The sequence below is a fragment of the Eutrigla gurnardus genome (genome assembly GCF_963514095.1).
Source record: "Eutrigla gurnardus genome assembly, chromosome: 6".
Classification (NCBI taxonomy): domain Eukaryota; kingdom Metazoa; phylum Chordata; class Actinopteri; order Perciformes; family Triglidae; genus Eutrigla; species Eutrigla gurnardus.
Window position 1 is genome coordinate 20,149,841 of NC_139920.1, and position 17,879 is coordinate 20,167,719.

A 17,879-nucleotide genomic window follows, 5' to 3' on the forward strand; every position below is an offset into this window, starting at 1 on the left:
GTTCACGTTAATTTTCTCCCATTGGACTTAATAGACTCAGGAGTCTCCTAAAGGGGGCGGAGCTTGTACAGGAAACAGTCTCGGACAGCGCCGCTTCCATCTGTTAGTTCCTCTGTGTTGAAAACTAAAATCAGTGATTTTGTGATTGGAGTCTGGTGGCATAGAAAATATTCTAAATCACGCGTTTACTGACACTAATAATGATCGTTTCAGGAGTCGACAGCACATTACTTTGCTTCCACACTCCATCTACTAATACACCGACTGTGTATCTAAAATGTAATACCTATACTTACATAAATCATATTAGTGTACTTTACTTATTTCCCACTATCCTGTTGATTTAACTCATGTAATGTGAGTAAGTACTCATTTCCCTTAAGCTATAATACTAGGTTCATCATCTGAGTTAACTGGACTTGTACGTTTCTGTTCCTGGAGCTCATCTTTGGACTAAGCAGAAGGTTTTGAGTCTCTTGGTAAGTTATTCAACTTCACTAGGCATTTCCATTTGTCAGCCATTTCTTTACTTACAGATGAGTTTTGGCAGGACGTTTTTACTGGACATAGTATTTACAAACATCTCTGGCAATAACTAAAACTCCAGGCTAATGCTAATGTTAGCTAACAGTAACCACGGTAGCTAACTGAAACCATGGCATGTCATTCACATGAGAACCTGTAATGTTAGCTAGTCCATGACGAGTGCCCTGCAGCTAACAGCTTAACAGTTCTGAGGAACAACCTGACTCGTGTGTGTATTGACTGTTAGCTGTGGTCATTCTGTGTGCTAGAATGAGAGAAATGCCCCGTGTTCTCTGCCCAAATCCATTGACCTTAGGTGTCTTCACTGAAGTTGTTGCTGACAATTTTGTGAATTTTTGGTGTTTTACAGCTTGAACACCCACACCCAATCAAAATGTAAGTGTTGTACATGTGAAAAGAGAAGGCAAATACGTTAACATTGTAGACTGAAACACGGTGGCTACACAAGAACATCACCATGACCATGTGTTTATAAAGTCCTTTAATGCTCTTAAGGTACATCTATCAAGAGCACACTCCCAGATCCACGATCATTGTGATGCCACAAAAAAATGTGTTCCAGTGTCAACTTTGTGATTTCAAAGAGCCATGTGCAGAAAAAGATGTTTGTGCAGTTAAGTAAATAAAAGCTTGATTGAGTGTTATTGACATGAGCAGTCTTGTGAAAATAGAGCAGGCTCCTTATGAGAAGTCAAGATGATTGCAAACAACATCTTTGTATGTATATCCAAATGTTTGTTTCAGAATGTCCTAAATGTTTTTTATGGTAAAATTGTATTTGTTTCCATGATGTGGCCATGGTTTAAGACAATCAGAATTGTTGATTTAAAAAAATATCCATGTGAACTAATCATTCTTTGTTGTGCTTACTTGGTTTTTCCAAGTACAATCAGTTTCTTTAATTCTTCTGAGTAAAGACAACTGTTCACTCAGGCTAACTTGGCTTACTTAAGTGCTAATACTGAGAAAGATCAAGTTCTGTGTAGCCTACTTGCTAAACTTAAGGACTTTACTTACCTTTTTCAAGTGCAATCGGTTTCCTTTATTATTTTAAGTAAGTTCAACTTCAACAGATTTAAACAGTGTAGAAGTACTTCTAAACACAACCATCACTTTTAGGGAAACACTGTGTTTCCCCTTTTATAACCTGATCAATTGTCTTTATCTTTCTTGTTAATAATTCCCAGAGTTCAACGGGAGCTCTGAATGTCACTCATCATTTTTTTCTCCTCGTCGTTGTCATAAACACATTGCATAAATATTAAAAGCCGAGTCTCATTTCTTGAACTGAGGAACACTAATTGTATCATTTTTCTGCATCACACTGTTTTTAGATCCGGTGACCTCACAGTTAGAAACATTCACTTCATTTATTCCACTAAGCTGACTCATCATTTGGGTCACTGATTTGTTTTATAAGCAGCTGGTTCACTCTGGCTTCAGGTCCAGCAGCTCCTCCTTCCTGTTTGACTGTTTGCTGTATTTATATTTCATTTGTGGTTTTAGTTTCGTTTTTGTCAAATTTGTAACATGATTGAAATAAATAAAAATACCATTCAATTATTATCACTTTCCACACACATTTATCAACACAATTCCAATTACTATATGTCTGCATGCAAGTAATTGTTAAATATGCAAATGCACATATCGTTGGTTTTCATGAACGGCCGAGGTGTGCGGCACTTTAAATGTTGCTCTCGCAAAGAATTGTGGGTCGGTGTAATCTCCTTTCCTTTCGTAAAGGAAGGTGCGTTGCATCCTATGCTAAAGGAGCTCTGAAAGGAAGCATTGGAGCTCCTTTCCTTTGCATTTAGAGAATTCGAAAGGCCATTATCATGGTGGCCATTGTTTACTTCAGTAAGGAACCTTCCTAAGCAAAATAGACTATTCGACCACAGCCATTGAGTATTAAGGATACTTGAAATCTTTAAAATAATAAAGGGAGCCAAAACACAACGTTTTAAAAATAAACTCCCACTAAACTGAATGGAAGCTAAGACAGAGCTATGCTCCTCCCCCCTTGTACAATATGTATGTCTCTGTGTATCTCTGTGTATATTTGTGGGGGTGGGAGGTTTGGGTTTAATGGTGTTTCTTTGTTGTTCATATTTTGTTTTGTTTTTGTTTTGTTCGCTCTTATTTTCTGTAGGGCACTTTGTGTTACTGCAAAGTTTGAAAGGTGCCATATAAATAAAGCTTGATTTGATTTGATTTGATGTATATTTATTTTTGTTTCTTATCCTCTTGTTTTATCTTGTCATTCTGTTAATCCTATTTTATGTCATTCATTTGACAATTGTAGGCACTTCTAACACTTTGCAACTTGATGCCATGTTTAAATTGCACATATCAATAAAAAAAAAAATAGACGTAAATAGTATGAAGGGGTTAAATCAAACATCACATTTTCTGTCATGGATTGTAACTAAATACAGTTACTCAAGTACTCTAATTACTGTTTTTAGGTAGCCTACTTAATGATGATCTTTTTTTTTTGCAGATTCAGATTATATATGTATATATATATACACACACAAATATGTGTAATTTCTTCTCCCACAAACGACTGATTACTTTCGTTTTAATCCATTTGAGCTTGAGTTTTGATTATTTTTCTCTTATTCTTTCTTTTCATTCTTATTAATATGACGACAGATTCAGTGAGTCTTGTAAAAAAAAAAGAGCCAGTAGAAATGTACTTTTTGTACACAAATATTTGTACTTCTAATGGGGTACAGGACGTGTGTATTTTTTAAACCTTCTGGTATTTACAGTATAACTGAAGCTCTGCGCGCTCCTTCCACCACGGAGAGACGCGCCGGTGAACAAACGGAGTGCACCCCGCGGTTGAAAGGAAAACCGGCGGGGTTTAGGACCCGGCGGGAGGCGCGGTACAATAGAGCTGTTGTGCCGTGGTGGTGGCGGCGGACAAGACTGGAGGTTCCCTTCCCCACCGCGGTGGGATACAAAACCCCCCAAAACCCGATGTCTCGCCCGAATCGGAGGCTGTGATCCGCACGTACATGTTGGACGCGGGGTCCGGACGGATATGTGGCGGGAATAAGGCGGACGGAAGCGCGTGGACTGGAGGTGAGGGCGCGAGGAACGAACAATATGCGCGTGTTTTCAGAGAGAGGGGCTCTGGGAGCAGGATTCACCCCGGACGGCGGATCCAGGCCACGGGGCCTGTTCGCTCCGCTTTCCCGCCGTCCTGTCTCCGCCGGAATGTTGGCGGCCGCGAGCCGGACTCGTTTAGAACGATTCCCGGGTTTCCCGCGGCGACTATCGTCGGGTTCGTCCCCTCCCCCTCCTCCACGGCGACTAGTGGACCCGGTCCCGGTCGGTGAACCTCCGTCTTCCTCGGCTCGAGGAAGTGACATCTTTGTACGATGGTGGCGCCCACGTTTGATTTCTCCACAGCCCGCTGCAGGCCCTGTGTGTGTTTGTGTGTGTGTGTGTGTGTGTGCGTGTGTGTGTGTTTGTGTGTGTCTTCCCATTCGCAGCTTCCGTTTCCGCCGTTTAAGGGAAAGTTGAGGGAAACTTAATTTACATGCCTGAGCGACCAGTTTAAATGTGTTTGTGAAGGTTTTACATGTTGACCACATTGGACCAGGTCCAGATGTAAAACCACTATATCCAGACTGGTTAGGTCTACATTAAGTTACCCTGTAGAAACCAGAGACCGGGTTTATAATGTGTGAAAAACATTTTATTCTATTTGTGAAAAATATTTATTCTATTGTTTTTCCAGAGTTGGTGTGTATTTTAACTCCTGATCCAGGGTCAGTGTGTGTGTGTGTTTTAACTGCTGGTCCAGAGTTGGTGTGTATTTTAACTCCTGATCCAGGGTCAGTGTGTGTGTTTTAACTCCTGATCCAGGGCCAGTGTGTGTGTTTTAACTCCTGATCCAGGGCCAGTGTGTGTGTGTTTTAACTGGTGGTCCAGAGTCAGTGTGTATTTTAACTCCTGATCCAGGGCCAGTGTGTGTGTTTTAACTCCTGATCCAGGGCCAGTGTGTGTATTTTAACTGCTGGTCCAGGGCCAGTGTGTGTGTTTTAACTGCTGGTCCAGAGTCGGTGTATCTCGGTGGGGAATGTGAGAAAAGTCCTTTAAACCTCCGACGTCCAGATCAGACCAGAGATCAGTGACAGGAGGAGACCGTGTGATTATTATAACGCTGTTGTCTCGTTGTGTTTCAGGATGTTACAGGATGAAGCGTCTCAGGTCCTCAAGCAGCAGCGACAGTTCTGACAATGAGAGTGAGTCTTCATCGCCATGGAAACCGTTTCTCCTCTCCTCGGCTGTTATTCACCTCCTCTCTCTCCCTTCAGGTCCCTCCACCTCCTTCTGCTCCTCCAACAAGTATGGAGGCAGCAAGCCTGGAACGCCGGCCTCCGCCCACAAGAAGCCGGCCGAGGTAAGTACCTGTCTTCCTCATCGCTGTTAGAACCCGAGGATTGGCACCGCCCTGTGCCTGACCATGTGACCCCCCCCCCCACCCCCAGGTATTCAGGAAAGACCTGATCAGTGCCATGAAGCTGCCCGACTCGCACCACGTGTCCCCGGAGGACTACTACCTGCTGGGGGACACCTGGAAGCAGGAGTGGGAGAAGGGGGTCCAGGTGCTGGCGAGTCCAGACACCATCCCAGAGCCGTCAGTCAGGTGAGGGATTGCCGGTGATTAATGTTGTATTGTCAACATCAGGGGGAAAAAAAACAGAAACAGCTGCTCGTCTACGAGAAAAGAGTTTTTCAAAAACAAACTTGGATAATAAAAATAATTAAAATTATTTATGAGCTCCAGCTGCAACATGTTGGAATAAACCTGATATTTTAGTATATTTACATTCTTAGTATTCATATTTTGATATGAAAAATAAAGTAATTTACACCCTAAATTTGGTACATTTTTAAACTTATGTAGAAGAGAAGAATCGACTTAGTCGTAGTGACGCATTTGACTTCCTTTGCTAATGTCCCACTTCCTGTCATGTGACCTGGCGTGGGATGATATCAACAATCCCCAATATGTGACTGCTGGTCTGACGGGTCCTGATCGCGTCAGACGAGTCCTGATTGCGTCTCCCTCCTGTGTTCAGGGTCATGGTGGAGAAGCCCAAAGAGCTGCTCTACACCCAACACGGGAAGTACATCCAGAGCTCGGGCCAGGACTCGGGAGAACCCGGGTACGTGAACATCAAGGAGCTGGCGGAGGCCATGTGTCGCTACGACCTGGACGACACCGACCTCTACTGGCTGCACGCGCTCAACAGGGAGCTGGACCGCATGGGTAAGGACCCGGGTACGGGACCGGGATGTAAAGGGATGTAGTCCCAACACTCAGCTTGGTAACAAATGGTGTGCCGGGGTTTCCCTGTCCATCCTGCAGGGGAGGAGCCCATGGACGAGCTGACGATGGAGCGTGCCATGGAGGCCCTGGAGAGCCAGTGTCATGACAACATGAAGCACGCCATCGAGACCGTGGAGGGTCTGGGCATCGAGTATGACGAGGACGTCATCTGTGACGTGTGCCGCTCCCCCGACAGCGAGGAGGGCAACGACATGGTCTTCTGTGACAAGTGCAACATCTGCGTGCACCAGGTGAGCACGAGGCATAAAATACACATAATTAGTAATCAACAGAATCTTTAATAATATATATATATATATATATATATATATAAACAATATAATATAAAGGACTAAAAAGACTGACTTAAGTAGCCTGTTAATAGCTTTTTTTTTTTAATTATTATTATTAAAGCAACACCCTTTAGGTAAAAACATTGTTTTTGCCCTGTTTATCTTCCCTAATACGTCTCCTCTGTTACTTCTCTGTCTCCCCCTACAGGCGTGTTACGGCATCGTCAAAGTGCCCGTGGGGAACTGGCTGTGCAGGACGTGCGTCCTCGGCATCGACCCCCAGTGTCTCCTCTGTCCTCAGAAGGGCGGAGCCATGAAGGCGACGCGGGCCGGCACCAAGTGGGCTCACGTGAGCTGCGCTCTGTGGATACCGGAGGTACGTCACCGGTGTTACTTTAACGGCCTGTAGACGCTGTTGGCGTGTTTGTGATGTCGTCGTCGTCTCATCACGCTGTCTCTTGTGCAGGTGAGCATCGCTTGTCCTGAGAGGATGGAGCCCATCACCAAGGTGTCCCACATCCCGCCCAGCCGCTGGTCTCTGATCTGCAGTCTGTGTAAATGGAAGACCGGCGCTTGTATCCAGGTGAGTTTTTGGATGTTAGTCTGACTTTCATTTACAGAGGTGCTCGGTGGATTTCACCAAGCTGGATTCACTAGATCTAGCAAGACCCACGTAGGCTGGTTCACCACAGCTGGAGGAACCCAGAATAAACTATTCAGCTGTGATTTAATATCAATAACCAGATGAAAAGGATGCTGAAATAACTCCATAATGATGGTGATCAGTAAAATGTGTGAAGTCATGCTTTGTTAGGTCCGTCTGCAAGACCACAAGCTAACTACTTTTAAAATGCTTCTTTTCTGAATGGAGTCTGGTTGATGGGTGCTAGGCTATGCTAACGTTGTAGCTGCTCCATCAACACTCCAAATAAGGACATCTAGACATACATACGGCAGAGACCTTGTTGTTTGGACCACAGACAGTCTCTGGTTTCTCCACATAATCTGGTCTGGTCTCTGGACTAATGTGAGCTACATTCGTAGACCTCTGGGGGACCACACATGAATAATCTACACCAGGGTTGCCAACTCTCACGCTCCTGGCGTGACACTCACGCTTGCCGTGACAGCGTGAGATTGATGGTGAAAGCGTGAGTGTCACGCCAGGAGCGTGAGAGTTGGCAACCCTGTCTAAACCATGTGAATTCTTCAATCTGACTCTGACCTAAACTCCATTACCCACAGTGCTCAGTGAAGAACTGCACCACGCCCTTCCATGTGACTTGTGCCTTTGAGCACAGTCTGGAGATGAAGACCATCCTGGACGAAGGCGACGAGGTCAAGTTCAAGTCTTACTGCCTCAAGCACAGCAAGTCTAAAGCCGGGGAGGCGGGTCTGAGTCCGGCTCGTGCCAAGCCCCCCATCGAGGCAGAGAAGGGGGGCCAGCGGGCCCAGAGACTCCAGGAGCTGGAGGAGGAGTTCTACACTCTGATCCAGCAGGAGGAGCTGGCCCGGCTCCTGGGACTGCCTGTGGGCCTGGTGGACTTCATCTATCAGTACTGGATGCTGAAGAGGAAGGCCAACTTCAACAAAGCCCTGCTGCCCCCCAAGGAGGACGAGGAGAACCTGGTCCTGCAGCCTCAGGAGGACAGCATCCACACGCGCATGAGGATGTTCATGCACCTGCGCCAGGACCTTGAGAGGGTGGGTGTCTCACATCTTTTCATCTTATATTTTATATCTGTGGATCATCAGGAGCCACGCGGCCTCAAAGTTCAATTCGTTTTAGAGTCCCCGACCTGAAAACCAGACCGGGTTCCCATTGAAGGTCCTAAAGACTCTAAATGTAGTCTTCCTTCAGTCCCACCTCAGAGACTCGCCCCCAAAGATCAGACCAACGTAAACAGACAACATGGCTGCTGTTAGTCCTCACAGTGATGAGTGACGGGTAGCTAGATGGGGAGGAAGGCAACAGGTAGGTAGCTATTCAGGTAGACAAGTAGGTAGCTGTACAGGGAGGCAGACAGGTAGGTAGCTAGACAGGTGGGTAAACCCGTAGCTAGACGGGTATGTAGGTAGGTATGCTGGTAGGCTTTAAGTGTTTTCCTGTGATCACTGTCAGTTTGGGTAAAATGTATTGTTATTAATTTTATTAACTATTGATCCATCTCAGTAATCTCCCATGATGCATTGCGGCAGAGAAACATTTTAAAACGGTGAAGTTAGTGAATCAGCTGAAAAGCTCTGCAGCGTGTTTTAGTGTTTTACTACATGACTCAGCGTTTAAGACATGTCAGCAGAAACACAGATGCCTCCTGGGAAAAAGATTTATCTCCCAACGACGACACAAAACCAGAACTTTGTAAACGTCCAGAAGACGAGCGGGAAAAACGCTGATCCAGCAGTTTCCTAAAGCTGCATGGGACATCTTCTAATTACCGTTCAGCCCAAAATACCCCAAAAATATCACGAAAGAAAGAGACTGAAGATGATGAGTCATCAGAGTAGTTTCGGATGAGTGTTTCTGATTGATGATGCCGTTCGTCTGCAGGTGAGGAACCTGTGCTACATGGTGAGCCGGCGGGAGAAGCTGAAGCTGCTGCAGAGTAAAGCCCAGGAGCAGATGTTCAACCTGCACGTGAAGCTGGTCAACCAGGAGCTGTCTGCCGGTGAGCCGCCGTCGCCCGCTTTTCCCCCGCCCACGCTTGAGTCCCGGCCGAGTCTTAAACGTGTGTCTGTCTCTCTGTCGCCAGGCCTCGTCTCCTTGTCGCCGGCCGACGGCGTGCTGTTCCGTCCTCCACCCCGGATCACGCTGAAGCTCAAGATGCCCAAATCCTCCACCTCCTCTTCTTCTTCCTCCCTCGGGAACGCCAGCTCCAAGTCAGGCAACGGCCCGCTGTGCCCGGACAACAGCGGCAACGTTGCCGAGCAGGTCGGCGAGGGGCTCGGCCAGGGGAAGCCTCAGCTGCGAGGACGCGGGCGGAGGGAGGAGCGCTCCAACGGCCGGTTGTCCTCCTCCAGCCACTCACGCAGCTCAGCGCTGCCGACCAAGCCCGGCGGCAAGCCGCTGGCCCTGCACGCCGCACTACTGCACGGCCACGCCTCCTCCCACAGCAACGGCAGGCTGGACCACGCCAGACCGGACCGGGTGAAACCAGACCGGGCAAGACCCAACGGCCTCCTTGAGAAGCTGGCGGCGCAGAAGGATGGTTCCTGCCAGACCCCCGGGGACCAGAAATCCTCGAAGCCGGCAATGGACAAGGGCGGCTTCCGCAAGTCCGCCATGGAGCACTTTGGCCGCTCCTTCAAGGAGGCCACCATCAACCTGGTTCGGACCACCGAGGACCTGCGGGCCTCCGACAAACTGTCCCGAAAGGGCTCCGCCAAGGAGAGACTTTGGGCCAAGCCGGCGTCCGAGCACAAGGCGAAGAGCGCCCGCTCCTACCAGGACAGCGACGGCTACTGTCCCGACCTGGAGCTCAGCGACTCGGAGCCCGAGGCCCCGGGGAGGACCCGGCAGCCGGGCGGGCCGCCTCCACCGCCGGACGCTCCAAGGAAGTCGGGGAGCCGCGGGAAACAGTCGCTGGGCTCCAGACATGCCGTGCAGAGGTGACAGCCGTTTCCCTCGCCGCCGCCACTCTCCCGACCTCGTGGCGGTCTTCCCAAGTGCCAGGCCGTCTCTGTGAACACGTCTCTCTCTATGGGGGGGGGGGGACCAGACCCGGACCCAGCACTGATGGTGCCTCAGATGCATGATGGGTAATGACAGATGGCCACATTTACACATTTTCGTGCTCTGCACAACTTTGTATGACTCGGCGTTCTGATCGGCGTGTAAACATCACGCGTTCCACTTCATTTCAATCTGCTGCACTGGTTTTTATTCTTGCACATTCGTCCGTTCTTCCCCCGGTGACGAACTCGCCTCCTTTTCTTTCTGTTCTCTTGACGTTTGCTGAGTCGTGGGGCTCGAGTGTGAACACTAGTGTGAACACGAATGTGCAGGAAGCAGCCCGACAGGTTCCTGGGTGTGGCGTGTAAAAAGAGTGTAACCCAGAACCGGGTCCGAGGTCCGAGTGCAGACGTGTCACGGAAGGCGGTTGTACTGCCTTTTCTTACTGATGGTCACATGACCAGCCTTGAAGCGGTCTTCTCTGTTACTTGTGTCACCTTGTTTTGATAATAAACGACCTGGAAGAACTGCTGGACGTCGTCGGGACTCCTTTCATGAACATCTCAGTCTCGTGTTGTTTTCTACAGACAAAAAAATATTCTTTATTATTTTTTTAATTTTTAATAAGGCATCATGTGTCTTATCATCTTTAAAATGACCAAAATCAATAAATAAGGATATCTGATCAAGAAATAAATAATCTGACCTTCATTTGGTGTCAACTCTCCCTCCATTTGGCCCCAGTATTTATTTAAGGTTTTTTTTCCATTTAAATTTGTATTTATCAAAGTTGGAGTACATATACATATACATATATACATAATTTTCTTTATTTAAAAAATGTTTTTTAATATAAATATTGATATATATACACATTTATGTAAATTTGAATGAGAATATAAATGTTAGGCAGTTTAAGTAGAACTATATTAAAGCATTTCTGATAGTGGACACTAGATGGCAGCGTCGCTGCACTATGTTATAAAGATGTTTTATCGGCTTCAGCGTTTTGATAGCAGGACAAACTTCACATAACCAGATTAACTTCTCTAAAAAATATGAGAAGTTATTAGAAAAGAAAAATAAGTATTTGAATATACAATATCAACAATAAATATGGAAAAATATAAATAAAGATGTATATAACAGCATAATAATGCTTAAAATGGGATTTAATATTATATAATATAAATGAGAATATGAGTTGTATGAAAAAAATGTAAAAGTACATTTGTTGTTTCTTTAATTCTTACAATTTCCATACAATTTCACAAACTGCCAATAAGAAACGAAGCAAAAGTCCAAAGGGAGTCTGACCTTATATATTATTAATAATAATAATAATAATAATAATAATACTATTATTGTGTGGCTGTGAGTCAGCATTAACAGCATGAGACCCGTAAAGATTAAAGAGCAGAACTAGATTAAGTGCATCACAGTCCCGGTCTGGTTAGACCTGATCCTGCTGATTAGGGCCGGTCTCAGTGCTGGTTCAGGTTTATTGACCTGCTGAAGAAGCTGACGAAGACCCGATGGACCAGATCCTCACAAACACACGGGCCTCTTCATCAATGAGACGTTTCAGTACGAAGGTCAGAGTTAGAAAACGGCTTTCCAACTCTTAAAGATGGGGTATGTAATCCTGTTCAGAAGCACTTTTTGTTCCACTGGGTGAAATGGCCCGTCTAATTTCAGAGGGATCAGTACATTATTTCATCAGGAAAAGGAACGGAATTAAACAGAGCTCTGTGGCCGCCGTGGGACTGAGAAAACAAACAACCAATCTGGACCCCTCGCACCGAAGGGCGAGGGGTCCAGCGGGGGCGCTGTGGAGCAACAATTTAAAAAACGGATTGAAGTATCCTGCAGGAGCATTAACGAGCATAGACACTTTTATCTATAAATGAATGTTATTAACTAATTAATATAAGTGTCCTGATTAGCGTTGTTCCTCTAGTTAACTTGTCAACAGCAAAGAAGAAGAAAACGCTAAACTATAGCAAACACGAAGGTTTTATACAAAGAACCGGGTCCCGAATCCTGTGATGTGCGTCTGTTGATCACAATTATAATATTTGAAAATATGAAGTGTGGTCTCAAACTGGTGGAAAAGAAAACACCGTCTGGGGAAAATAAAATCATAATTTGTCAAAATATTTGTCAAAATATTTCATACACAAATGTTTGTTAAACACTTAACGTCCTTATTTGTTCATGAAATATATAAATACATATATTTACATATACAAACAAAATGATGTAACACTCAAAAACTTCCACGGATCAAAAACCCATAAAAAAACTGACCTTGTTTGCAGGTTGAAGACGTTACAAAGGTACGACACGCATGCAATACCACCAGTGACCACTGAGCGGCGCCGCCAGTTCTCATTACAGGTCCATGACGTAAACACGACCAAAATCCAATGATTTCTGAGTGAGGAAAAACCCCTCCATACAATTGACCTTGCCACCATTTCAATAATCTGTTCTCTGCCCACGCCCACCAGTGACGTCACGCCAGGTGTAAAACAGCTGATGGGGGGAAAAGAACGCATCTCTCAGGAGTTTCCAGCTTCATACATACAGTATATAGATATGTAGAGATATAGATATATATTATTTATGAATAATTTATACTATGGTTGTTACGATAAATTATAATGATTTATATTATTTTTGAACTGTGTATAAATAGTGTATGTCTGATTAGGTTTCCCCTCACTGAAGAGGAACTTTGTAACTGGTCGATAAATATTATTTGTAATAAGACAATAAGGAAGGTAGTATTGATATTACAACATTTCAGTGGGCTCTTTAAGAGGAGAGCTGCTCTTCCTCTGCTGATCTGTCAGCAGGGTGACCCCCCCCCCCCCCCCCCCCCCCCCCCTCGTCCTCCTCCTCCTCCTCCCTCCCTCTGCTGCTGATATCCGGACACCGAACACAGCAGCCGGTGAGCCGAAGCTCCCACTCCCATCAGATGCACCTGAGGCAGCCGGCCGATCCGATCACACCCGGATATCCGATCACGGTCGCGGTCGTGATGGATAATCGATAACCGGAGCTCATGACGCGCCAGAGCCCGCGCGGTCCTCGTCCCGGTTCCTGCAGGTGTGGAAGGTAGAAGCGGACCCCTTTATCTCACCGCGTCATACATGTTCCGCGTGCAGCCATGACGCGTCCTCGTGCTTCGGGACGGACGACTCCTGGCGCGCGCCTCTAGCTCCAGTGTCGCCGTGCTCGCGCTCTGCGCCGGTTGGTCTGGTTCCGCTGGTTTCTCATCGGGAGGCGGAAGCGGCGGCGCAGCGCGTCGATCCGGTAAGTGGGAGACTCCCGTTCATCTTAATTATTCATCCTATTTATTCATCAGAGCCTAATTAACCCCCAACACCGATGACGACGGTGCGTTCTCAGGATGTACTCGGGGCTGGAGCCCGGAAGGAGGGACCGGAGTCTGGAAGACCGGAGTCTGGAAGACCGGAGTCTGGAAGATCGGAGTCTGGAAGACCGGGGTCTGGGAGACCGGGGTCTGGGAGACCGGAGTCTGGGGGACCGGAGTCTACGAGACCGGAGTCTGGGAGAGCTGCCCATGGAGAGCTGGATGTCTCACCTGCCATGCGCCCTGTGGGACACCCCGCTGTACCACCTGGCCATCCCGGGTAGGCGCACACGTGACTATGAGCGTGTATCGTACAGTCGATAATGTAAAAAAAAAAGTGGAAAACGTCAAACTGAGAGGTCATGTTCCGAACACAACATTTTTTTCAATGTCAGATCCCAATATGGTACGATAAGTGGATAACGTTGGAATAATAAAGCTCACATCCATTTATCGAAAATTTGTGGATAACTTAAAAAAGCTCACGTCCATTTATCGTACAATAAGTTCATAATGTAAAAATAAGTGTATAACATAAAAGTGATCGAGATTATGGCCTTACATCGTACGTCGATAATGTAAAAATAAGTGTATAACATAAAAATAATAAGGTTGTTATGGCAACAATCTCAGCTGTGTGAGACCTTGAACACATCCCGGCTGTTATTGAAGGCGGCTCGGCGCCTGATATTTTTTGTCTATTTTCACGTTTTTTCTTTACTTTCTTGCATACGTTGATCTCTCCGGGTTGCCGCCGCCGTAGCTAGGACAGGAAGTGATGTAAGATGTGTGGTGATGCCAAAGTCTTTCCTCCAATCAGGAAGCCACAATGCAGTGACCTACTGTCTGGACATGAACGACCGATCCCCTCTGGACCTCACTCAGCCCGACCTGCTGCAGAAGATGGACAAGTACATGAAGCCGCTCATCCGCCCCATCGTGTACAAGTGGGCCGTCACCCAGGTAATTACCCAGGGAACACCTGGGTAACACCTGGACTACCATTATCACCAATTTGACAGTATTCCTGATTTAATTCATATCCTGGATTATTCTGAATCGATCGTTTTCAGATGATGTGTGATGTGTCACATTCACTCTGTACCGATACGATATGTAATAGGGGCCTTGGGGGTCCTAACCCTGAAAAACATTGAAGACCTCTGGTCTAGACAACAGTTAGTGAAGCCAAGACGGAGGAACACTCGTTTCCATGATGATGGTTCCAATGGTCTGGATTAAAAAACAGGAACAAAAAAAGTTCCCCATTTGGCCAAATGGCCACAAACCTGAATGTGTGGTTCGTGGGTTAACGTAGTCCGTGTTTAACAAGCTGGACCTGGTCTCTAATGAGTCCGGTCTCCCTGTGTGTGTCTTGCAGGAGTTCCCCATAAAGCAGCAGCTGGACTCAGGGGTCCGGTACTGTGACCTGAGGATCGCACACAGACCCAACGACACCTCTGGGGACCTGTACTTCTACCACGGGGTCTACAGCGTGCTCACGGTGGAGGTGAGGCAGCGACATGCACACATGCACATGCACACGTGCATGTGTACACACGCATGTTAACTGTGCCGTGTGTCCCTGCAGAGCGTCCTGCTGGAGATCAGAGAGTGGCTGGACGCTCATCCCAAGGAGGTGGTCCTCCTTTCCTTCAGCCACTTCCTGGACCTGAACCCAGAGCTCCACACGTTGCTGCTCGCCACCATCCGTGGCGTCTTCACTTCCACACTCTGCCCCAAAAAGGTACCACCTCACCTGGGAAATGTAGTCCACGACTCATTCCTCAGCACTACTGCATTTACCCAGGAACACAATCGTCGGAAGGAAACGGCTAACGCCAGGCCACAAAAGGAACGTCTCCATGGTCACATGGCTGTCACATGACTTCACGTCACCACTCAGCTAAAGGTGGACCAGCTTAAGGTGGACCAGCTAGCTAGCATTTAGCCGCTCATTTGCAAACTTCTTTTTACGATATATTTACGATATAAAATACATCAGTAAATCTGGTGAATTCTGAAGCTTTCACCAGATTTACTGACGGATTTTTTATATCGTAGAACGAAACGTTAAACACAGAACTGATTTCAGGCGTCAAAAACATATTGATGTGTAGACGAGGGAAAAGGAAGTGCAAACATGCTGACTCTGAATTACGTTTCTAAGGAAACGGACTCGGTTGTGGATCACGTTTGCTCTCGACGTATCACAATTTTGTTCCAAAGGGTCCTTGAAGTCCACGTAGGGAGGAGGTCTGAGTGGTGGATGGGTCCACAAACAGGACTTTTACCCAGGAGACCCGTGTTAGTATCCCGCTAGAACCAAGTCCTTTTTTTACTAAACTAACTGAAATGTAACCATGTATTTTTGTAGCATGTTTAGTTTAGTTGCAAACTGTTTAAACCTGCGACCGCTGCCACAGAAAAAACAAAGTTGCCTATGTTGCTACGGTAACGTGTATATTTTATTACGAGATAAACTCTGACTTATTCTTTCAATAAATATTCTTTTAAAAATCTTTACATCCTCTGAAAAAAACCTGTTTGTTCTGTTGGATTCCAGGAAATGTTAACTCTTCGTAACCTGTGGACCTCCGGTTACCGAGTCATCGTGTCCTACGAGCACAACATGGCCAGTTGCCACGGCGACCTGTGGCCCCACATCCCTTACTGGTGGGCCAACAAGTGCAAAGCTGAGGCCCTCGTCGAGGAGTTCGAGCACCGGAAACAACACGGCAGACCAGGTAACCTTGAATGCAGCACGCCAACATGAGTCCATCATGTTAAATGTATTCGGGTCGTACCATCCTAACAACCATGGGGGGTTCTGTTCCAGGCGGGTTCTTCGTCACAGGAATGAATCTGACGGAGGACCTGAAGTACATCTGCACACACCTGACGGGGTCCCTGAAGGACTTGGTGACGTCCACGTACCCGAGCCTGCTGAGCTGGGTCGAGGAACAGACCCCCGGACCCGGAGCCGGATCGCTCAACATCATTGCCGGGGACTTTGTCACCGAGAGCCACTTTGTGCCGACGGTCGTGACACTGAATGAAAAACTACTGAAGCGGTCCTCATGACTTTTCACCGATTTGCAATTATTCTACCAAAAAATGAATCACAGCATGAAAATACACACAAGTTTGTTTTGTGACAGAAAAGTATTAATAGAAATATAAATGCACTTATTTGGAGGCAGTGACATACATTTCACTCCTTAAAAAAACGGACTTTTTTGCACTTTGTTTTCATTCAGTTGAATGTTGATGCAACGCTCTGTATCGATTTACACAAGTCGGCGAAGGTGGCCGGTTTTTAACGTGACGGCGACCAGAGCAATAATAATAATAATGTGACGGCTTACCTTTGACCTTTTAGACGAGTAAGCACAAACCGCGAAGCACACACACACACGACTGTAACTAGGTGACCGTCACACACCTTTTTCTAACGATGATATGTGTTCCTCTCATATTAACCCGTAGGGAATGTAAACGCCACGGCGAACTTATGCAAACAACGCATGGAAGTCTCATTGCATGAACCGGCGGTGGTAACGGTTTAACTCGTAGCTGACTTGAGCCAACAGTTCTGGTTTTAGGGCAACGTTGCACCGCTGTGCCTGTGGACGTCATGCTTTTACAATAAACAAGAGCTTTTCTGAGCTAGTCGCCTCTTTATTCACTGACTATTGTCCATATGAAGATTTCATGTCACGATTATTACAGAATCACCCAAACAAAACCAGGTTTAGGCAACAAAACCAAAGTTAGGTTTAGGCAACAAAACCAGTTAGGTTCAGAGAAGTTTTAGTGAAGATTCTTTGAAGTTTTATTTTAAATGAGGTCATCATTAAGGCTGACTATCGCTACTCGATGCCATTAGAAGGTGACATGTCATTGGTCCACATCAGTTATGACCCAATCACCAGGATTAAAGCCCTCTGAGACTAATGTGATCCGTGATATTTGGCTTTAGCTTCTCTTGAGTCACTGAGCTGATACAGGTTTCATTTGATAAACTCAGTCTGCGTGAGGAGGATCAGCATTTAAAGTGCCCACACCTCGGCCAATTAAGAAGAATTAATACACCTGAAACATGAAACAACTTTAGGTTGCAGCAACAAAACCAACTTACGGTTTCAGCAACAAAACCAATTTAGATTTAGGCAACAAAAGCAACTTTAGGTTTCAGCAACAAAACTAATTAAAGTTTAGGCAACAAAAGCAATTTTAGGTTTCAGCAACAAAACCAACATTAGGTTAAGGCAACAAAACTAATTTAGGTTTAGACAATAAAACCAACGTTAGCTTTAGACTGGGTTGATATTAAAATGCCTTTATGATAATAAATAAATACTAAAGAGGATTTAAATGAAACCAGTATACAAATATCCTGCTCTTCTCAAAGTTATGTCCCACACAAAAACTATTTATGAATTTAATTTCAAGGGAAAGTTATTTCTATTTTCTCTTGATGCTTCACAAATTAGTTTGACGGGAGTCAAAAAACACGATTTTCCCCAGGAGGCCGATGTTCGTGTCCCGAGTGAAATAGTTTATGGAATTTTTGTTTTCTTTAATTTCATTGTGATTTCAAGCCAAACCACTATGATTTATACTAAACGT

General features: G+C 45.8%; 2 protein-coding genes across 2 annotated transcripts; both read left to right on the forward strand.

The window, feature by feature from the left end:
* The first annotated feature begins 3,462 nt into the window (after positions 1-3,462).
* On the forward strand, positions 3,463-10,397 carry jade3 (jade family PHD finger 3). Its single transcript, XM_084011124.1, has 11 exons — positions 3,463-3,639; positions 4,749-4,808; positions 4,881-4,966; positions 5,055-5,212; positions 5,649-5,839; positions 5,939-6,150; positions 6,401-6,568; positions 6,659-6,775; positions 7,438-7,896; positions 8,744-8,861; positions 8,946-10,397. The coding sequence occupies exons 1-11, from the start codon at positions 3,573-3,575 to the stop codon at positions 9,803-9,805; spliced, it is 2,496 nt and encodes an 831-aa protein (XP_083867250.1). The 5' UTR covers positions 3,463-3,572; the 3' UTR covers positions 9,806-10,397.
* A 2,404-nt stretch (positions 10,398-12,801) lies between these two features.
* plcxd1.1 (phosphatidylinositol-specific phospholipase C, X domain containing 1, tandem duplicate 1) lies at positions 12,802-16,915 on the forward strand. The gene is made up of 7 exons (XM_084011507.1): positions 12,802-13,186; positions 13,283-13,527; positions 14,068-14,210; positions 14,629-14,757; positions 14,839-14,994; positions 15,814-15,994; positions 16,087-16,915. The coding sequence occupies exons 2-7, from the start codon at positions 13,284-13,286 to the stop codon at positions 16,329-16,331; spliced, it is 1,098 nt and encodes a 365-aa protein (XP_083867633.1). The 5' UTR covers positions 12,802-13,186; position 13,283; the 3' UTR covers positions 16,332-16,915.
* Positions 16,916-17,879: the final 964 nt, after the last annotated feature.

Excerpts from the sequence above, each read along its gene's own strand:
- jade3 (XM_084011124.1), top strand. The coding sequence starts at position 3,573 with ATGTTGGACGCGGGGTCCGGACGGATATGTGGCGGGAATAAGGCGGAC. Across the intron at positions 4,809-4,880 it reads CGACAGTTCTGACAATGAGA|GTCCCTCCACCTCCTTCTGC; the intron begins GTGAGTCTTCAT and ends CTCTCCCTTCAG. Across the intron at positions 5,840-5,938 it reads CAGGGAGCTGGACCGCATGG|GGGAGGAGCCCATGGACGAG; the intron begins GTAAGGACCCGG and ends TCCATCCTGCAG.
- plcxd1.1 (XM_084011507.1), top strand. The coding sequence starts at position 13,284 with ATGTACTCGGGGCTGGAGCCCGGAAGGAGGGACCGGAGTCTGGAAGAC. Across the intron at positions 14,995-15,813 it reads CCACACTCTGCCCCAAAAAG|GAAATGTTAACTCTTCGTAA; the intron begins GTACCACCTCAC and ends GTTGGATTCCAG. Across the intron at positions 15,995-16,086 it reads GAAACAACACGGCAGACCAG|GCGGGTTCTTCGTCACAGGA; the intron begins GTAACCTTGAAT and ends GTTCTGTTCCAG.